Below are 20,547 nucleotides of genomic sequence, written 5' to 3' on the forward strand. Positions count from 1 at the left end.
TCAGTGATGTCAACGATTCCCGAGTTTGAGGATTTAAAGCCAGAATTAAGAGATTGTTTGGTGAATTTTATCAAGGGGAAAGATGTTATTGCCTTTCTTCCTACGGGATTTGGGAAAAGCTTAATATACCAGTTAGCCCCATTAGAGGCACATTACATACGTGACTACCCAATAGCAGCAATTGGTTAAATGATAAAAAGTATCCGCCTACCGTCGAGTGAACAAATCCTAACACTGCGACGTCAGGCAGTTTCTATGAAGTGAAACTGCCTGATGAATCAGACTAATTACCTTCAGGTTAGAAGGCGACCGCTTACCCTGTGCACCACTGTTGCCCCAAATACTGCAAATCATTTTGATTCACAATCCACAGTGAATTTCCACCTGTCCCTGTTTGACCCTGCGCTGGTGGCTCCAGCTGTGGCTCCTGGCAGAATGTAGCAGCAAAATCAGCCCTTTTCAGCTGGGAGCAAAATGGCAATGAAAATTCAAATGGAGGGCAGAAGGGCCTATAGAGCATCTTTCTTTTTGGATTTGCCTTTTCAGCAGATACCAATGTATTTAAAGGTCCTATATAAACTGACTCTTGAATCATAAACTGTATAAAAAAGTGGACTAAGCGAGTGTGACGTCACCCATAGTGTTCGGCTCCAATCAAATGAAACTCCCGATACTAATGGTTACAGCGGCAAGTGTGTGACATGACATCATAAGGTGGGAAAAGTAAGAAAATAAGAAAACGCAGGAGGATTTGTGTGTTAAACATGTGCGAATGAAACAAAACACAACTCCATGTCAACATTATAACATAGATTAGAATATAGTGTAATATGGGCCCTTTAAACTTAGTTACTTAGATAGATACTTTATTGATCCTCAAGGAAATTCAGTTTTCAGCAGCAACAATGAAACAAACATAATAATATAGCAGTCCATCCTCTATAGTACTATATAATGTACATATATATAATGTGTACATGTAAATACAACATCAACACAAATACATAATAGTTGATACAAGATGGTTATGTTAACTATACACAGATTCATAATTTTATAAATATATATCAAAGTTAATTTAAATCCTTAATAAGAATACTATACAAAATGGCAACTAGACTATTAACAATATATACACAGTTACAGTTTATATCTGAGAAAAATCCATGCCGCATTATAAAAATAAGGTTCAGTCAAGTAAACACTTAAAATCTTATTGTTTTAAATTACAAAAAAACTGTCACATTTGTATTTCTTGGCTCTAAAGCACAAATTCAGATTAACCAGTCGTATCCTTTTCTTCTCTATGCTGGAATAATTACAGGATTTGTGGCATGCTTTTAGTGTCACTTTGAAATGAAAAATATATTTTGGCTCGAGCTTGCTAAAATTCTATGTCATTTTTGGTGTTTACATGTCAGACTAACAATGCCCCAAAAACAGTCAGCGCCAGCATCCCACAATAGAAATGGCACCGTAGTGGAAATGTAATGAATATTTTGTCATGGGCGGAAATGTTGTGAATGGTAAAAAAAAATCTGAAAGTTTCAATGATTTGTGTCGATATTCAATTATTGTATTGCTGTTGTGGCTGATGAACGATATCTGCTAATGCCAATATCAACATTTGGAATCTATGGCAAGGCCCACATTACAGTAAAATTCACAAATTCACTTTCACCTTTGCAAAATGTATTTGTCATCCATGGTGGGCCTGGTTGTATGTGTAGTAGGCCTGGTTGTATGTGTCGTGGGCTTGGTTGTATGTATAGTGGGCCTGGTTGTATGTATAGCAACCCTAGTTATATGGCGGGTCTGGTTTTATGGCGGGTCTGGTTGTCTGGTAGGCCTGGTTGTCTTGTTAGATGGTAACGCTGATTATCTGGTGTCTGATGGTGGTGCAGTCTAGTCAGTCGGAGTCCTCACTGCTGCAGTAGGAGCTGTCGCAGCACTCGGCGGTGTACAGGAATGTGTGGATGTTTGGGTTGAGCTTTGGAACCCAGTGACGCGGCACCAGGAACGTGGCCAGGTTAAACAGGTCCACAAACACTTTGTAGCGGTCACTGCCGGGAGGGAGAGCCAAGGGTTAGTTTTTCTACTGGTTCATACATGCCCAAAAAAAGGAAATAAAAAGTTGACCTTAAAACTACCAATTTACCATATTTTTAGGACTATAAGGTACACAAGGATTATAAGGAGCAATATCAATATGGTTGAATTCACTCTTCTGTTTTCATACATAAGGAGCACTGGATTATAAGGCGCTTTAAGTGAAACAAACAGACAGCACTTGAGACTGGTCCAATGAGATTAATTTGGTCTTCCGATATTCTATGTTATTAGGTTCTTTTTTTCAGACCTAGAGTGTTATTTCATACCTGACAGTTTCGACTGCTCACTAGCGTCTTCCTCAGAGTGGTCACGTGATGTTGCTGTGACGTGTCTGGTCAGCTGATTTAAACAGGTTTTGGCGCTGCCTTCCTACCGGTGGAGGCAGGATGACAGCTCCATCTGCAGTCCGACTTCCTCAGGACAGTATCCCAGGTGTGTGAGAGTAAAAAAGCCCCCTCGTCCCGGTTTACAGTCCTGTGGGCACGTTTCCGTATTTCGATTGCTTCTTTAATCCAGTGGCGAAGTTTGTTTTCCTCTGTCCCAATGATGTTTGCTCCATCCCAATCCATAACGTGGTTCTCTCTTTTACAATGGTCAGAAATGGCCGATTTGAGTTGTTCCTGTTCTGCTTTGTGTTTCACGAGCAACAAAACACAAAGCAGAACAGGAACAACTCAAATCATCACGTGACCACTCTGAGGAAGATGCTAGTGAGCAGTCGAAAGTGTCAGGTATGAAATAACACTCTAGGTCTGAAAAAAAGAACCTAATAACTTAACATTTGAGACTGATACCTTAGCCCAGGCATCCATGATCCATTGGCATAGCCATAGCCATTGGCGTAATTCACCCAGTGTTGCTTCCCTGTCTTGGTGAATGTGTATTATGAATGTGAATGTGGGTGGATAATTTTGTTTTTTTTTATTTCCTACAAGGAGGACTCAAATATATATTGAGTAATAATGTGTTCAATGCAGCTTTGCGCACATTTGTTTACGTTTTACAGAAACAAAACTTAAAACCGCATGGCTCATTTGCATAAACTATAAGCACTGAAAAAAACAGCTTGCTCCTTGTGCACTGATGTGGTTCAGCTCAAACTCAGTGGAATATGTGTGTTCTTTCTGTGACTGATGAGACTGATGGCGAGTCTGTTCTGTGCTTCTATCACGCTGGAGATGGTTCATGTTAAACTTTTGAGAGATTATGTGTCTGCAGGTCATACACATAGACCGTATATAGTGGTGTGGCTTCGTAGCTTATCAAAGTCGTACTAAAACATTTTAACAGATTCTTGAGCGCTGTGCACCACATAGAATCAGTTCAAGGTCAGTCAGCACAATCAGTAAGCATTGTCGATTTTTGAGTAAATTAAAGGATTTTAAGTGCGCCTTTTAGTCAAAAAAATACGGTATTTATGTTTTTACCAGACGTGAAACCTGCTCCCCCCCCCTTGCATGGCCTTTGTTCAGACTCACCTGTGCTCTCTGCTCTTATGTGAGGCCAAAGCTGCCACATTATAAGACAGTAGTAACATAGATACCATCTAGTTTTGATATGTGAGAATACAGTAGGCTGGGTCAACCATTTTATTTACAAATGGTAGCTTTTGTCAATTTTTTTTTCATTTCAATATTTTATTTTTGCTTTGGATCTACATAAAATTATATCATTATTTTTTTCCTCAACATTTTAATTCAATAGCCACTATGTTTTTTCCCATATTAGTTTTGAATACTCACTGAATATTTAATTATACAATATTTTGTCAATATGTATGGCTGATTTTACTGTGAAAAGACTGTTATTTACATACAGTGCACTACAGCCATGTTTCTCATTAGATATTACAATTTGTCTAAGTCTAGTCTAAAGTCTAAGTCTATTGAGCTGAAGCTAATTCTGGAGTAAAGTGTTAAAGTACAGCTTAAAAAAGTGCAATTATAAACCAGACCAATATTAGTCTATACCTGAAAAGAACTTGGACACAAAGTGCAAGCAAATAGAACCCAATCATAACAAATAGATAAAAAAATGCTACTTTAGTATTGTTATAAAATAGTAATACCTGACAGTGGATCTGAGGTAGTGATAACCCGAGGATCCGCCTGTTCCAGCCTTACTGCCGATCATCCGATGGACCATGCACACGTGGTTATCTGTGTGAAAAGGCACGGAGTAAATCCCACCAGCAGATCATTTCACATCTGAGTCATTTCGTCACACCGCAATGAAGAAAGAAAGAAGTGCTGATATTGGTTATTATCTGATTTCTGGACTTTTTAAGAAGATTTAAATGAGGGACAATAGGAAGGGATCATAATCAGAAAGAAATGAAACGATTTTGCTGTTAAAACTCAAAAAAAAAAAAAAAAATCTCTTAATAATCAGATTTGGAGGTGCTAGTTTTTAGTTGATTGGCTGAGTATTAATGGCAGCTTGAGCACCTAAAAATTTGAGTCTGATGACCTTGTAAAAATTTATAAAAACATTAAGAGGATTGAAATAAAGTATGTCATGTCTTTTTTTTCCACGAGTAATTACCAAAATAACTTTTTAATTATATCCGTCTTACTACCATGCTCTTACAATAGTGAAGTAAAATGCTACTGTCTTCCTAAAATATTTGCGACTAAAGGCCGATGTTTCTTGATCTCTTCTTATTATATATACTCTAAATGCATTTATTTATAGTTTATTATCAATTACCATTCACTTTTACAAACTTTTTTTTTTGATTTTTGTGACAGAAATGGCACTCAAGTTGCACTCACATCTCCACTTGGTCATGAGCGTGTCAATGTCCATGAGGAAGGTGAGCAGCTGGAATGGGACCTGGAAGCGCGGCTCCTCTCTGCAGGTACCACAAAAACACAAAGTTCAGATGCTTCCAGCCAAGCATCGCACCTCACGGTAGCATCCGCGGTGTCAGATCATTATCGCTTTCTTCTGCATGCACGTACAGGAGCCATCGGATTTTTGGTTCTATAATAGGAGCTGCTGTATATATATATTTTTACATTTCATTCATAGTAAAAGAAAACATTGATCTAAATACATAGGTCCATTGACTTCTGGGTTCAAAACCGCAGCATTTCTCATGTTTCTCACCTGCCCCCTAACCCTGAATGTTTATTTCTGAAAAACTAAAACTCAAGATTGCTGAACTTGATTTTTACTGCCTCAAAAACATGAAAAACAAAACTAGTTCATTTTAAAGTTTATAGTGGTCCAAACATATTGCTCAAGTTCTAGCCACCAGTGCTAGTTCCTACACCTCAAAAACTAAAATCTAGCCAAGTTAAGATCACTTGATTTAAGAACATTTTATTATGATTTCAGTAAATTTCACTTGACAAGTAAAATAATCTGCCAGTGGAACATGACTTTTTGTACTTAAAATATGAAAATACGTCTTGTTATACTATAAGAAAAACAACAAGTCTGTGCACTTAAAATTAGAAACAAAATCCAAGTTAAATCTGCTCAAATAAAGTAAAATTTAAGCCATTTTAACTTACTGAAGATATTGTTATTTACAGTGTGGTTTGCTACCGATAAAGCATTTTATTATAGGATGCATGCAGCACACAGTGATGCATTTAATTGTATTGTCCAATGTCTGAACAGTTATTCTTTAAGTTACTCTTACTTGAGAAGTACTTTTAACAATATTTCTTCACTCTTACTTGTTGAGTAATTATGTGGACCATTACATTGTACTTCTTCTTGAGTAAAAAAATATTTTACAGACTGTAAGGCGTACTTTAAATTCTTAAATTTTCTCAAAAATCAAGAATGCACCTTTTAATCCGGTGCACCTTATGTATTAATTCTGGTTGTGTTTATTGACCTCAAACCGATTTTATGTGGTACACGGTGCTCAAAAATCTGTCAAAATGTCACACCGCTTGAATGGATTGTCGGAGCATTACAGCTACTGTAGTCAGGAGCCTCATGGAGTCCAACAGGAGGTGACCGCATCAGCGCACAAGCCGTGTGCTGTCTTTTCAGCACTTATAGTTTATGCAAATTAGCCATGTGGATCGGGGATGCCTGGACTAAGGGATCAGTCTCAAGTGTCGTCCATTTGTTTCGCTTAATGCACCTAGTCTGGTGCGCCTTATGTGTGAAAATAAACAAGAGTATTCAACATTATTGATATTGCTCCTAATAATCCAGTGCGCCTTATAGTCTGAAAAATACAGTAATGTTACAATGTTGAGGACATTGTTTGAAAACTCTTCCCACCTCTGGTCCTTGTTTACTTCCACTAGTAGCTTTAGTCCAAATTTTCATGTAGTGTGTGTGCAAAAATGGACACAGACACTACTAAGCTAATAATGAAGCAAAACACTATTACAGTCTCATAAGTAAATTTTTCATAACATGTCTCCTTTAAAAACATGTTGAGGCAATCTCATTTGGCCATGAACGTCACATGTGCTCCTCTGATCCCCTCTAACCACACAGGTCCCAAACTCATAAAAGTACCTTGGTTCTGAATCGTGCACACTTTTCACAATCTGTTCACGCTGACAGGTAGAATGGAGGCAAGAGCATGCATAATGATCTTAATGAAACATAATTCCCCTGCAATTTTACCCAGCAAAGACAATTAAAGGTGAAGAAAGCTGCGTACCTGTAGAAGTAGATCATCAACGCGCCTTGGAGAGCCTTGTAGGACAGCCGCCTCTCACCTTGTTACAAAGCAATACACAACAGGAGGGAATTACATTTAGAAGGATTAATGAAGTCACGAAGGCATGCTTTCACAAGGAAGAGGAAGAGGAAGAGTGGAGTGAGAAATAATTTACACTTTATCTGGAATGTTTCACAGTATCAGTAGCGCTAATTGTGTCTATCGCAATGGAGACAAGCAGATGATGCCACCAGACCAAGTTACAGATCTGTGAAGAGCATAGACTGTATGAAGAAGTGGACTAAGGGAGTTTGACGTCACCCACATTGTTCGGCTCCAGTCGAATGAAGCTCACAGAGGCTAGCAATTATAGGGCAAATTTGGGTCTGAGTTCCCCATCATGCTCCTCACTCTAAGGCTACATTCAGACTGCAGGGCTTAAAGCTTAATTTAATTTTTTTGAAATCCAATTTTTTTGCAAGGTCATTCATATTTCCAATTAAATGCAACTTGTGTATGATCTCCAGTGTGAACTTTAAACACATCTAAAGTGTCCTGCATGCACATTGGAGGACACGACAACTTCACACACAGCGAGCGTGCTCAGTCTTTACAGAAGTCGCCTAAACGCTGGGCTTGTCTCTCAAAATACAGTCCAGTTCTTCGTAAAATGGACAGGTTACACATCCACGGCTGCTTTGTTTGTTGGAGTCTTTAGCCTCCTTGTATTCGGCTCACAGTCTCTTTATTTTTCACTGACATTGGAGCCAGAACCGGCCATTTCTTTGGCAATGATTTCAGAAACTGACGGATTCTGATAAGACCCCTCCAATTTGGCCTGAATACAGTGATCCCCCCAAATATTAATTAACTCACTAGCCTCGCTTTCCCTCCATTGACTAGACTCCGAGCCTGACGTGCAGGTGGGATGAATGTGACCTGGAAATTTAGACTGACGTCGCATGTCAAAAGATTGGATATGAATTGGTTTTAGGAGCACATATCCAAGTGTCCTGGGTCACATTTGAAAAAATCAGATCTGTGTTGTTCAGACTGTCATTAAAAGATCAAATACAGGTCGCGTAGGGGCGAAAAAATCAGATTTGGGACACGTCAGGCTGCAGTCTGAACGTAGCCTAATCACTCCCCTTTCAGACATGAATGTATGAACAACATTATGACATGGTAGAAAGCTCCAAGAAGTCATTTTTGCGTAACATGACAATAATTAAATTATACATAAACAAGGATGTTACGGCCCCTCAATAAGAAATATTACATAGTTCACCTTTAACAAGTTATCTGCTGCATTGTCGTACCTTTGCTGACTAAGTGATCGTGGCGCTTCTCATCAAACAGCAAAGTGAAAAGCTCCTTTTGTTTGACCAGTTCCTCCATCATCTCCACCTTCTCCTCGCCATCTGCCATTTTCTGCTCCGGACACAACACAAAATCAGTTCTTTCCTTCCAGTCCTGTCTAAACCTCAGAAACTTTTTGTGCTAAAAACTGCTATTATTTCTCACCTCGATCTTTTCCTTCTCGCCCTTCAAACCTTCAAAGATATTGATTTCCAGTCTCTCCCAAAAGTTGAATCCTTCCACCTCCAAGCCCGGCGTCCTCTCCAGCCATTCCTGACAAGAGCAACGGTTAGCACAGACATTTGGCCTTTACTTTTGAAGAAAATGTTTTGAAATGTCTTTGTAGGGTTGCAGTGATATAGGCCGCAGTTTGCAATGCGGAACCTGCCATCCAGCGCTATCACCATGTAACAGCATTATGAGTTTAGTAATCATAAGAAGGCTGTGCATAGGCTCTAAGCAGCCACTAGGGGGCTCAGAGAAATTAAAATACTGGATTAAAAAATGGTTGTGACATAAACTGACTCAGTAGGCAAAAGTGGGGAGTTAAAAAACAAAAAAAACTTAAAGTTGCATTATATAGCGCTCAGGTGGACTGGTAACACCACTGAGCATATTTTTACTAGATACTGTATAAATACTAGATAAATTTAGGTTTAATGACATATTGTGGAACATTCCAGGTGAAATAACTACATCTCCCTGGAGTCAAGCATATGTAATAGTAATACAATATACGTGCCCACAATACAAAAGTGACACAGTGCACCTTTAGCTGCTCTTTAAATGTAAGTCCTATTGTCAGCGGGGTACTTCATGTATTGTGCGAGATGCTTGTTCCTGCCTCACCTCCACCAGTTTGAGCAGAGAGGGCTCCCGCTCGGTCGCCTGCAGCAGCTCACTGTCGTGCCCTTTAAAGTTGTCTCTGTAATGGCGTCTGTTGTATGGCACCCTCAGGTTATCCGGAACGCCGATTCGGTTCTCCAGCACACGGAACTGCAGACTCTGGAAGCCCGAGGCAGGAGACAAGTATTCCCTGTTCAGAGCACAGAGCTAGCGGTGAGAAGCTGAGACGCAGCCCATACTGAGGAAGAGGAGGAGGAAGGAACAAATCTACGCAGGACAGCCAGGTACATCTCATACATCAAAAAGTTCACAAGTTTACAACTACCAGCATTAAAGGTGCTGTACTTGGTTTTTACTGTCTTTAAAAATGTGAAAACTTTTTTTTAATGGTTTGTAGTGGTCCAAAGTTATTCCTCACTTACTTTATGCATTCCAAGTATCATAATTAGTCCCCATGATGACTTTAAAAGTGCTTTTTAAAACTCTCTGAGATCAGACCAGACAAAGCAAGAGGTCCAGTGTGGTTTTTCGGGTCATTAGACATGTGTTATCATGTGAACACACGTGAAACTGCATTGCTTTGATCAAATACACTTCACTACAGTAGTTGTACTTGGTGTAACATGGAATCTGCAAGTAAATCCACTTTAAGTACTTGGCCTGCACTGTGTCATGACCGCTGCAGTGTCATGGAAAAAATACTTCTTTAACCAACCAAAAAAAAAAAAAAAAAACACTAGAAAAACTAATCAATATTAGTAACCTCTTAAATATAATGACATTAATTATGTTTTAGTGAAATGCAGGCACCTGAAGTCAAAGAAGTCCAGAGCCGTCATAGTCTCGAGTACTGCAAACTGGTCCACCAGCAGTCTGAGGATCATCACGATGCGGTGAATCCGAGTGTTCACTTTTAGCATGTTACGCTCATCGCGGACCTGAACAGACAATATAATTTAAAAAAATATATATATCCTGCGCCCATGCTAATACACAGCCACACTATTCGACTGTGTATCACTCATATATCTAAAGTAGATCTTGTCATTTTCAGACAGGAACTGTGATTAGATTGGACTCACAATAACAAGGCAGGCATTAACCCCCCATTGTTAAAGTAATTGTCCAAAGGTCACAGTGTAATAAATGTGAGTAAAATGTGCAATGATCTAATGTAAAGCTTTTATGTTAATCTGATGAATAAAACTCAACGTTTACAATATGAGCAATAATAGACATTAAGGATGCAACAACTTTTTTTTGCATATTCATAACATATTAAGCTCACCTTGTTAATTTTATCTTAGATTATATGTGCCAAAAATGTCTTAACGTGTTTCAGAAGTTTTCAGTTTTCGTTTTTGAGTCTTCTCTCCTTTTGCTCCCCACGCTAAGTCACTCTCCCTTCAGAATGGTATCGCAACACAATCAGAGTGTATCCCACTGATATAAACTCCTGCACATTGTGTCAGATTCTTCAAGTGGGAGCAGGGATGACGTTGGCTTGTGGGTTGAGCGTTGCACAAAATCTCACAGTTAACCATAAGGAGGGTTCATATCGGACCTGGGGGAGATTGCTAAAATATAAAATACTAAGGCTTCTTTGGGCAATGTTTTTGATGATGGAACAATGTTATAACATGGCAGAAAACTCAGAAAAGTAGATTTTTCCTAATACCCCCACTTTAAAAGAATAGTCCAGGAGTGATGACTTACATGTCCACTGATGAAGATGTCCCTCACTGAGTCCAGCTCGTAGAGGATCTGTTTAAACCACAGTTCATAGGCTGCAAGAGCAAAGACAGGATCAGATTGCAGCTCTCATTAAGCCCACGGCACTGAGAGGCTCCAGGATAATTATACAGGGACGTTTCATTTCCATTTGACTCCACACACTTTAGTTAAGAATCATTCCAAGTTTACTTTTTCTACTTAAGATGTGGACAAGTTAGGTCTGTGCGCAGTTACACTCAATAAGCCAGTGTCCCAGATTCACTGTAAAGGTGCTATGTGTATTTGATTTAGAGCTATCAAAAGTATCAAAGTCAGACAATAATCTAACCTACGTAGGGGAGGTATTACACAGATATAAGGCCACATGGTAATATAAAAGACAGTACTATGATTTAATGTTGAAAATGACATTCTAATGTCTGAAGAATGAGTGTATTTTATTATGATTAAAGAGACAGAAGAAATTTTTGGACATAGGACCTCATTACCTAGTTCTCCAGAGTGTTGGGGATGTGTGGAGACACTTTTTTAAACATTCCATCCTGTCCTTGTATTTGCAGAGGTCGCTGGTGCTAGACTAGAGCATGTCAGTGGTTTTAGTTATCCTGCCACTAAAAACGATCTTACCCACTCCACAAAACACTCGAAGCAAATCTATTATTACACCAGACTGTTGAAAGAATAATGTTTGAAATAAAATTAACCTTGCATCGCATGAATCGCTGCATGTTGAGGGACTATTTTCTCAGCAGCAGTGGAATTTTACTTTGCCGGTAAGATAGGTCGTAGGTGATATCAGTCCGCCGCTGCCAAGCTTTCTATCAGGAAGTACAACTCGCTGCTGCTGCTCAGACATAAATCCTTCAAATGCAAGGTTGGTTTTACTTCTAAAATTATTTTATCAACACAGACATTCACATCAACGGTCTGGTGTAATAATACATTTGCTTCGGGTGTTTTGTGGAGTGGGTAAGACTGTTTTTAGTGGCAGGATAACTTTGGCCATTGACATGCACTAGCCTAGCACCAGCGACCTCTGCAAATACAAGGACTGGATGGAATATTTAAAAAAGTGTCTCCACACGTCTCCAACACTCTGGCTCACTAGGAAATGAGACTCTATGTCCAAAATTCCCGACTGTCCCTTTAATATCATCGTATTGATGGAATGAGTATTGAATATCGAGTCTATTCCTTAGGATCAAAATCAAGAATAAAATTTTTGTATCCTGACAAAACTAAATTGATTATGAGAGTTCTATCACTGTAGCAGCCTGGATGTCCTTGGTTCAACCCTGTGTTCTTCTACACTGTGTGCACAATTATTAGGCAAGTTGGTATTTTGACCATGCCAGGATTTTTGTGCAGATTCTCCAACTCCAAGCTGTATAAACTTGAATTATTATTGGATTTAAGCATATCCAATGATGTGTATTTGTATAACGAAGGGGGGTGTGGTCTAAGGAGATCAGTTCTATATCAAGGTTTGCAGAATTATTAGGCAGGTTCTCAGGCAAAATGGGCCAAACTGATTTTAACAGACTCTGAGAAGTCAAATTGTGAAAAGTCTTTCAGGGGGATGCTGCACTCAATGAAATTGCCAAGATATTGGGGCGTAATCACAGAACAGTCAACAGTGTTGCTGTTGAGAAACTTGTTGAGAATAAAAGATGCAAATTAATTGCAACAGATTTGAGAAGAATCAAACATGAAGCTACCAGGAACCCATTATCCTCCAGCACTTTCAAAAAGACCATGTTTTTTATGCAGGACAGTGCTCCATTGCATGTATCAAAATACTTCACTGTGTGGCTAACCAGTAATGGTCTTCCTCACCTGACCTAAACCTTGTAGAGAACTTGTGGGCCCTTTTTAAACTGGAGATTTTCAGTGAAGAAAAACAGTCCACCTCTCTGAACAGTGTCTTGGAGGCTGTGGTTGCTGCTGCACAAAAAGTTGAGAAGAAACAGACAGACTCCTTGAATGGAAAGCTTATGACCAGTATTGAGAAGAAGGGTGGCTGTATTGGTCACTGGGTCACTGATTTTTTATTTATTTATATTTTTTATGTCAGAAAAGTTTATTTATAAATTTTGAGTTGTTTACAATTGTCATTTAGTTGCGTGATAATTGTGCACACATAGATTTTCTCCTAAGAAATTCAAAACTTCAATTTTCCTAGGGCTGTTGCTTTAACCACAATTTTGCAATACCCCGGTATGATCAATCACACCGCCAGAGGGATTAGGTGACCGTGGTAACTACAGTTTGCATTTTAATGAGGCTCCATGCACATGCCCAGCAGAATTTTACTATTCTACCTTGAACTATTTCATGTTTATGTAACTCTGAGCAAATGGGTTAAAATACTGAAACCTGACCCAAACCTGCATATACGTTAAAACAGGGGTCTCCAACCTTTTTTCTCCAGTGAGCTACCTTTACAAAATGAAAATGCCAGCGAGCTACCAATTTCAGCAGTCGCAAAGAAACTGAGTAAATATAAAAGCTATGGCGAACCTTAGTTAGACACTTATAAAACATAAACCATTGTCCATTTATCAGTACACTAAGTTAGGCATCAAAATGATACATTAACGTTTTGGGTTCTTTTTAAAGACAATACTGTAAAGTGTATTTACCTTGTTCACATGCTTCAGCTGCTGCTGCATTTTCAGAACTGTCACCGGTGCTGGTGTCGTATATTAGCTGTTGTTACTTCCTGGAGTCAGTTGTGGTCAACCCTATTGACCTGCAGGTCGCTCAGACTGACCACGCCTCCCATCGCCCGGTGTTCTCTGGAGGAGGGTGTCCCAGGTGTGTGAAAGGAGGAACGCTCTGTCATCATACTGCCCATGCCTCGTTTCCTGAATGCAATGGCCTCCCTGATTTTGAACTTGGCCTCCCTGAGTTTGAACTTGTTTTCCGATCCAATGACCTGTGCCCCGTCCCAATCAGGTCAGGCTGGCAGGTCAGTCTGACTAACCTGCCAGGTCAATCAGGCTGACCACGCTGACAGGAAGGAACAACATCTGATATACGACACGTCACCAGCAACACCGGGGACAGTTCTGAAAATGACTTGCAGATAGCAGCAGAAACATGTCAACAAGGTAAATACACTTTACTGTATTGTCTTCACTGTCTCACCATGTGAGGAGCTTTGTTTTTGTGTTGTGTTAGTCTGTACGATTCGTGACCTGTGTCATTCACACTGGAGCGTTGTTTGTGTAGTTTCAATTCATAGCTATAAAACTATTCAGAACGTGTCTGCTCCATGCGCACAGGACACCGTGCGCCTCTTCATCATCTCTCACTGTTTTCATTTAGTGATAATTGCATAAGGACTAAAGTTATCCTCTTTGTGTAAGTAACACATTCGCATACAAAAGTTAATGGTTAAGCCGCTTAACCGCGGGTTTGTAGTGAATAGTTTGGTCAATAATCACTGTGGTGCTCCTCCATGCCTAACTTGGGAGATTCATTTAGATTTAATGGGGACATTCAAGGTACACACAGTGCGTACAGGCGCCCCCTGCAGGTGCTTCTGTGGGGGTTATAATAACTAACTCACTCATCTGTAAAACTATATTACACTACATGAGCACATGAGCGTGTCTGTCACTTAGGCCTGGCTCTGGTTTTATGTAAATATTTTTCAAATACATCCCCATTGTACGTGTATTACTCTGGGCCTGTGTGCTGTACCGCACACACCACACACTACGGTACAGAGGCATGTCAAGTAAATTCTTAATGCGCAACGGTGTTGTGGAAATATTTGTGTGAGAACGAAATAGAGAACTTGAGTCAAACAATTAACTTTGTTGGGTTCATTCTTCTGCAAGAGAAGGGGCCAGCTTCTGGGGCCAGATAATTATAACAGTAAATATGTTTAAGGACATAATAAAATGAATTTTGCTACTACAACAGTCCTAACTTTTACTTTCTTAAATACACTATAGTTGTTCAATTATAAAATGAATCCTCAAAAATACGACTTGCCTAATAATTATCCACATAGTGTACTCTAGTTGACCTAAGTTGACCCGATTACATTTTACAATAATGGGTTTGGACTTTTTCAGTTTAGACTTTAATATTACTTTCTACTTTGTTATTTTGAATACCATTTTATTTTATTTTTAAAATTGTATTCCATCTTCAGAATTTCCGTACAAATCAAATTACCTTGGTGAGTAACGATGAAGAGGTGCTCGTCGTGGATTTTGTTTGCCTTCAGTTCACTCTGGAGGACCTGTGCACTCAGAACTTTGTCCAGCTGCAAGAAAGAACAATATTTTACTGTGAGTTTAAAAGGGCTTAAATCTGGCCTTGTCTGAAGTAGGGGGGAGAAATTATCTTGATTGCTAAAGGTAGTCAGAGTAAATAGATAAATGGATAGATAGATAATAGATGGATAAATAGTAGATAAATGTCTTGGATGTGGTGGTATAGAAATAACTGTACTGTAAAATGAATCACAATACTGGTAGCGGGTAGTGGGTGTCAGCAAAAAGTACTGGACTGAGTATCATTTCAGGGTTTGGCCAGTTAATACTGGTCAGTAAACTGCTGATATTATTGATAATTTACTCAAAAAAAGGTGTTTTGTAGCCCAATTCTAGTCTAAAATATATTTATGAACTATGCATTTTTTAAAGTTCTTTTGTAAATACGTCGTATGTTTTTTGTAAGTATATTTGTAAAAATGTAGTAAGTGTACATTGTTTGTATATATTTTGTATCATAAATATTTTATACCTGCAGATATTCTCCATAGATGATCCCTCCCTTGCTGGCCTTGTTGTCTCCTGCCTGCGCCTCATCATCCTCTTCTTCACTTTTGGGAGGTCTGTTTTTGAACAACCTGGAGATCAAAAAGAGCTCAAAAGGTAAGTGACTTCAGCTAATAAAAAAAAAAAAAAAATCCCCCCTTTTTTTACACATATATATATATATATCCATGCATGTGAACGTACAAATGCCTCTTCTCAAAGTAGGGACATCCGCTCATGACGAAACCAGCTGGAGTAGTGGTTGTTAGTGTTGTTGCGCTGAGGTGGAAGATATTATTTACTAAAGAAGTCTAGAGCTTGATTTTTAAAGCAAGTTGTTAGCCAATCAGACGAGAGGAAATCTGTATCCGACCGGCCCGCCTATGTTTGCCCCTGCCTCCCTGTTTACATGAAATCCACCTTTGACCCACGTGCTGTGAAATGAACATTAAATATTATGATGAGATAAAAGACATAGAAAATGAATGAAACTTTGTGAAACTACATAACTGTAAATAAATGAAGGGATTTTCAATATAATTCACATACATAAATATTCTTTATTAGACTTAACAGTGAGGAGGGTCACCATATTTACTCTCACTGTGTACATAGTCAATTATATAACGTCTGTACAACTGATGTAGCGATCGAAAAGAAGCTGTGATTGAGTCCTGTCCTGAAAATATCTCAACGCTTCTAGACATAAACAAAAGAAAATTCTAAATTTCTAATTATCTTTTGAGTAGTATAATCATAGAGTTATAATTTTACATCTATATACCATTGTTTTCAATTACTTTGACACATTTTCTGAAACTTAATAAATTTGTCAAATGTCACAAAACATAAAACAGTAGAAAGAACACTTGTGCCTTGTTAAGGGAAATTTGTGCATCTAAAGGCACATTTATCATAACAACTTTGGCTGTGGTTGTTCAATTGCCATGAAAATTCACACAGATGTGTTTAACAGCATTTTACACATATGCGAGTTTCATCCCAATCTGACCAATTTTGGCGATGCGAGACGTTTTATAGACACTCAACGTGTTTCAGAAATTTGTGTATCCATCCTGACTTTGACCATTATAAACAAATTTTTTGACCCCCCTCTCAAAAGCAAGGTAAGAACATTTTTTGGTGCAAGTTTTATTTTTTCTGGAGCAAAACCAATGAATTTAGTTAAAATGATGTTGTTGTTTTTTCAAAATGTACTTACTTTTAGCTCCTTCCCCATTTGCTTCTATCGTGAACCTATATGAAAAATAGTCACCTTTAAGCAATTGGTGCCTAGAAACCAGGAGAATATTTTTTTTCACTAAAATGGCTTGGATGTGTTGGTAGTGAGTAAGTCTTCAAGTCTAAAGTGTTAAAGTGAAAAAAATATTTCAAATAGTGTTTCTGCAGGTATTTAAATCAGAGGCCTTATATAGAAATATCTGAATATCTGAAGGTAGATTTATCGTGATAACTTTGACTGTGGTTGTGCAATTGCCATGAAAATTCTGCATGCGTGTCAGGATGTTTCAGAAATTTGTGTATCCTTTGACTTTCATTATAAACTCATTTTTTGACTCTCCCTCTCAAAATGAAATAATTTTGACATATTTTTTCATTTCTCTGCAGTAAAGCAATGCATTTTAGAAAAAACAGGCTTTTCAAAAGTTTGCTTACTTTTATCCCCTCCCCCATGACCTCCAATGTTATTAATTTGTGCCTGGAAAACCAGATGAAAACAAAGAAAGTCACCAAAAATGGAAAATTTTGACCACAATTCTGAATGTTTTTTTTATAAAATTTAATAAATTTAATTTTAATGCATTTAATTTTAATTTAATTAATTAAAATCTGAAGTGCTCTGTCCCTCTGTAAAAACAGCCTATTTGTAAACAAAGCAATAAAAACAAAACCAATTTGGGTTCCTTGAAAATGTCCCAAAAATCATAAAGATTAGCTAAGTTTTATGTTTGAACCCACATCATATTGATTTGCATAGTGTGATAAAGTAATCGAGGGAAGCAAACATGCCCGATGAAAAAGATGAGGAAAAATGATTTGAAAACATTTTCAAATTCATTTAAAGATTAAGATCTTAATTTAGTGCAATTTTGAAAATATCTCTAAAATATCTAATAAGTGAAATGTACAAAATACTGAGACAACTATGTAGATAGATAGTAGTTACAAATTTCAAACCTCGATAGAATTGAATGGAACAGCCAAACTAAACAAATGTGTTGTCATTTTCGCATCACACGACCGCGCTCATAAAAGAAGCTCGCATGTCTGCTCAATGGACTCAAATATTTGCTTCCAGTTAATGGCTTATTTATTACAGTTGTAATGTTCTAATGATTATACATTTTTATTTATAAGATTCTCTGTCAGTGTGTATTTAATATGATATGTATTGCATCTGTGTATCCACAGAATGATGAAAATATTGGACCATTGCCATAAAAACAAAATATTACCTCTTTTGAATTGGAAAAAGACCTCAAAGAATTGCATAATACAGGGCACAAAAACCCATGAATAGAAAAATAACTCGCCTGAACACACTGTTTGTACCTAAGACGTTATGCATGGAGGAATATAACAGTGGGTAGTGACCAAACTGTTTACTTTTTTGGGAACAGGACTCTAAAACTCTTAACTATGACGTTGTTTGAGTAAAGGCTCCAAAGAGGCTTTCAGCTGAAATATTTTAACAGAGGTGGGTTTGATCTTTCAGTCACTTAGATAGACCCAGGAATGACAAAAATATGAAGCTGAAACGTAACTTGCGATATTCACATACTTTTAGTCTCTTATGTGTTTTACTCAGAAAAGCATCCGCTGAGACATTTCTCTGTAATGTAACATAGTTTCAGTATTCAGAAAAAAGATGCTGTGAGTCTGTAAGAGCATTTGGACACGAGAAGAGCATGAACACAGGTATATGAACGCAGTGAGAGGAGAGGCAAACTCAGGAGGAAAAGAAAATAAATTATGAAAAATAAATAACCAAATCATCATCAAAAAAAGGAAATCTGTTAGTGTAATTCTTCTAGCAGTCTATATTAAGAGTATGTAATAAAAAATTTTCTCCTTAGCACAATTCTTATTTTCACTGAATAAAAATTATGATGATTGAACCAAATGAACTAAAACACTTCAAATATAGAATACTTTACATTAGTTGTGCTGTAGTGTGTTAAAATGTGATGTGATTAGTATTTATGTTTGCTTGTACTTTGCCATCACCAATATTACTTCATTCATGTGGAGGAGTTTAAGTATCTTGGGGTCATGTTCGTGAGTGAGGGGAGGATGGAGCGTGAGATTGACAGGCGGATCGGTGCAGCTTCTGCAGTGATGCAGTCGCTGTATCGGACCGTTGTAGTGAAGAGGGAGCTGAACCGAAAGGCGAAGCTCTCAATTTACCAGTTAGTCTATGTTCCTCCTCTCACCTGGGGTCATGAGCTCTGGGTAATGACCGAAAGAACAAGATCGCAAATACAAGTGGCCAAAATGACCCTTAGAGATAGGGTGAGGAGTTCAGTCACATGGGAGGAGCTCAGAGTAGAGCTGCTGCTCTTCCACGTTGAGAGCAGCAGTTGAGGTGGGTCGGGCATCTGTTCCGGATGCCTCCTGGATGCTTCCCTCGGGATGTTTTCCGGGCATGTCCCACCGGAAGGAGACCACAGGGAAACCCAGGACAAGCTGGAGGAACTGTGGCTCTCAGCTGGAGGAAGTGTCTGTGGTGAATGAAGTCTGGGAGTCCCTGCTTAGACTGCTGTCCCTGCGACCCGACCCCGGATAAGCGGAAGAAAATGGATGGATGGATTTTAGATCACTATTGAGATTTTAAATTAAAAACATAATGATCCACAGGTGTCATACTTTCTAAATATTTATCAGACACGAGCGCAATGGGTCTTCAAAAGCTTTGCTCCATGTTCTTAAGGGCAGAATGAGTACTTCATATTATTAACAACTGAATATAATAGTTCATTCCCCCAATTTCTGTAATAGACAATGATATAATAATGACCATCAACATTTAACTTTGATTGCTGGCACTTCGTCATCACCAATATTACTCCATCTATGTAAAACCAAACTATTCCAACATTTTCTAACAAAATCTGAGTTAGATTTTTGAGATCCATAAAGTCCATCCACACATAACCCAGTTCCACAGTCTTCAATCATGTCTGTAAACGTGTGAGCCGTGGCAGCATCATTATCGGCCTTGTTTTGGTCTCTTTCCAGGCCTCTCCAGCGCCCGGACCACTCTCCTCCTCACAAGATCAGAGCCTTGCTGATAACAAGCACCACCACACACAGTAAGTCTGCCTCTTTGTACTGGCTCCCATTTAAAAAACTGAGGAGGATGATAATATAGTACCTCTGATTAGTAACTGCGGTCACAGAGATTTGGGAAATTTTTGAGAACCAGCTATCTTAGAGTTCAGCAGAAGTAATTTATGGACTAAGGGTGCGTTCAAACTACATCAAAATTGGGACAGAACTGGAACAAAATCCTTAACTAAACTTGCACTAAACCAAGGCTAAACCAGGACTAGAACAGAACCAAACCAGCGTCGGGACTAGGGATGGGCATTCGATTAAATTTTCTTAATCGATCGTCGGGAGAATTAACAATCGATTATCGATTAATCATTAACATTTTTATATTAAAATTATCATTATTATTACTATCTGCACTACTAATCTGCATAAATAAATTCAACTTCATGACATATAAACCATCACCACTCTAGAGCCACATCAGCCAGTTTGACAATATAATGTGTTTAATATGCAAGTCTCACAGAAACAAAACTTTAAAACACATGGCTAATTTGCATGAACTAAGCGAAGTAAAAAAACAAAACAGCTCTTGTGCGCTGATGCGACACGACTCAGTGGAATACAGGTTAGTGTGACCATATATGTATTTGCGTTTGTCAAAACCAGGACACCGTACGGGGGGAGGGAGGTGGGGACTCGCCATCGACGTTGCGCTACTCTGACCTGGTAAAACTTTTTCCCACTGGACACAGAAACATATGTGCTGCTTTGTAC

The 20,547-nt window shown here is 38.5% G+C and overlaps 1 protein-coding gene and 1 long non-coding RNA gene across 3 annotated transcripts; one reads left to right on the forward strand and one right to left on the reverse strand.

Annotated features, from left to right (window-relative positions):
* Positions 1-1,142: 1,142 nt before the first annotated feature.
* Positions 1,143-15,753, reverse strand: tdo2a (tryptophan 2,3-dioxygenase a). Of its 2 annotated transcripts, none has more exons than XM_020917668.2 (12): positions 15,676-15,753; positions 15,458-15,563; positions 14,885-14,975; positions 10,676-10,746; positions 9,770-9,897; positions 8,963-9,149; positions 8,279-8,386; positions 8,074-8,185; positions 6,755-6,812; positions 4,887-4,966; positions 4,181-4,271; positions 1,143-2,063 (listed from the first exon to the last, which is right to left on the reverse strand). In XM_020917668.2, the coding sequence occupies exons 1-12, from the start codon at positions 15,708-15,710 to the stop codon at positions 1,910-1,912; spliced, it is 1,221 nt and encodes a 406-aa protein (XP_020773327.1). In that variant the 5' UTR covers positions 15,711-15,753; the 3' UTR covers positions 1,143-1,909. The 2 variants fall into 2 exon arrangements, with proteins under 2 accessions (XP_020773327.1, XP_055015262.1); XM_055159287.1 differs by lacking the exon at positions 1,143-2,063 and adding an exon at positions 2,385-2,694.
* LOC129410649 (uncharacterized) lies at positions 13,375-19,801 on the forward strand. Its single transcript, XR_008632967.1, has 3 exons — positions 13,375-13,806; positions 15,464-15,588; positions 19,732-19,801. It is a non-coding gene; the product is annotated as an uncharacterized LOC129410649 (long non-coding RNA).
* The last annotated feature ends 746 nt before the right edge of the window (positions 19,802-20,547 follow it).

The sequence above is a fragment of the Boleophthalmus pectinirostris genome, unplaced genomic scaffold (assembly GCF_026225935.1).
Source record: "Boleophthalmus pectinirostris isolate CB_2022bp ecotype Guang Dong unplaced genomic scaffold, ASM2622593v1 HiC_scaffold_23, whole genome shotgun sequence".
Classification (NCBI taxonomy): Eukaryota; Metazoa; Chordata; class Actinopteri; order Gobiiformes; family Gobiidae; genus Boleophthalmus; species Boleophthalmus pectinirostris.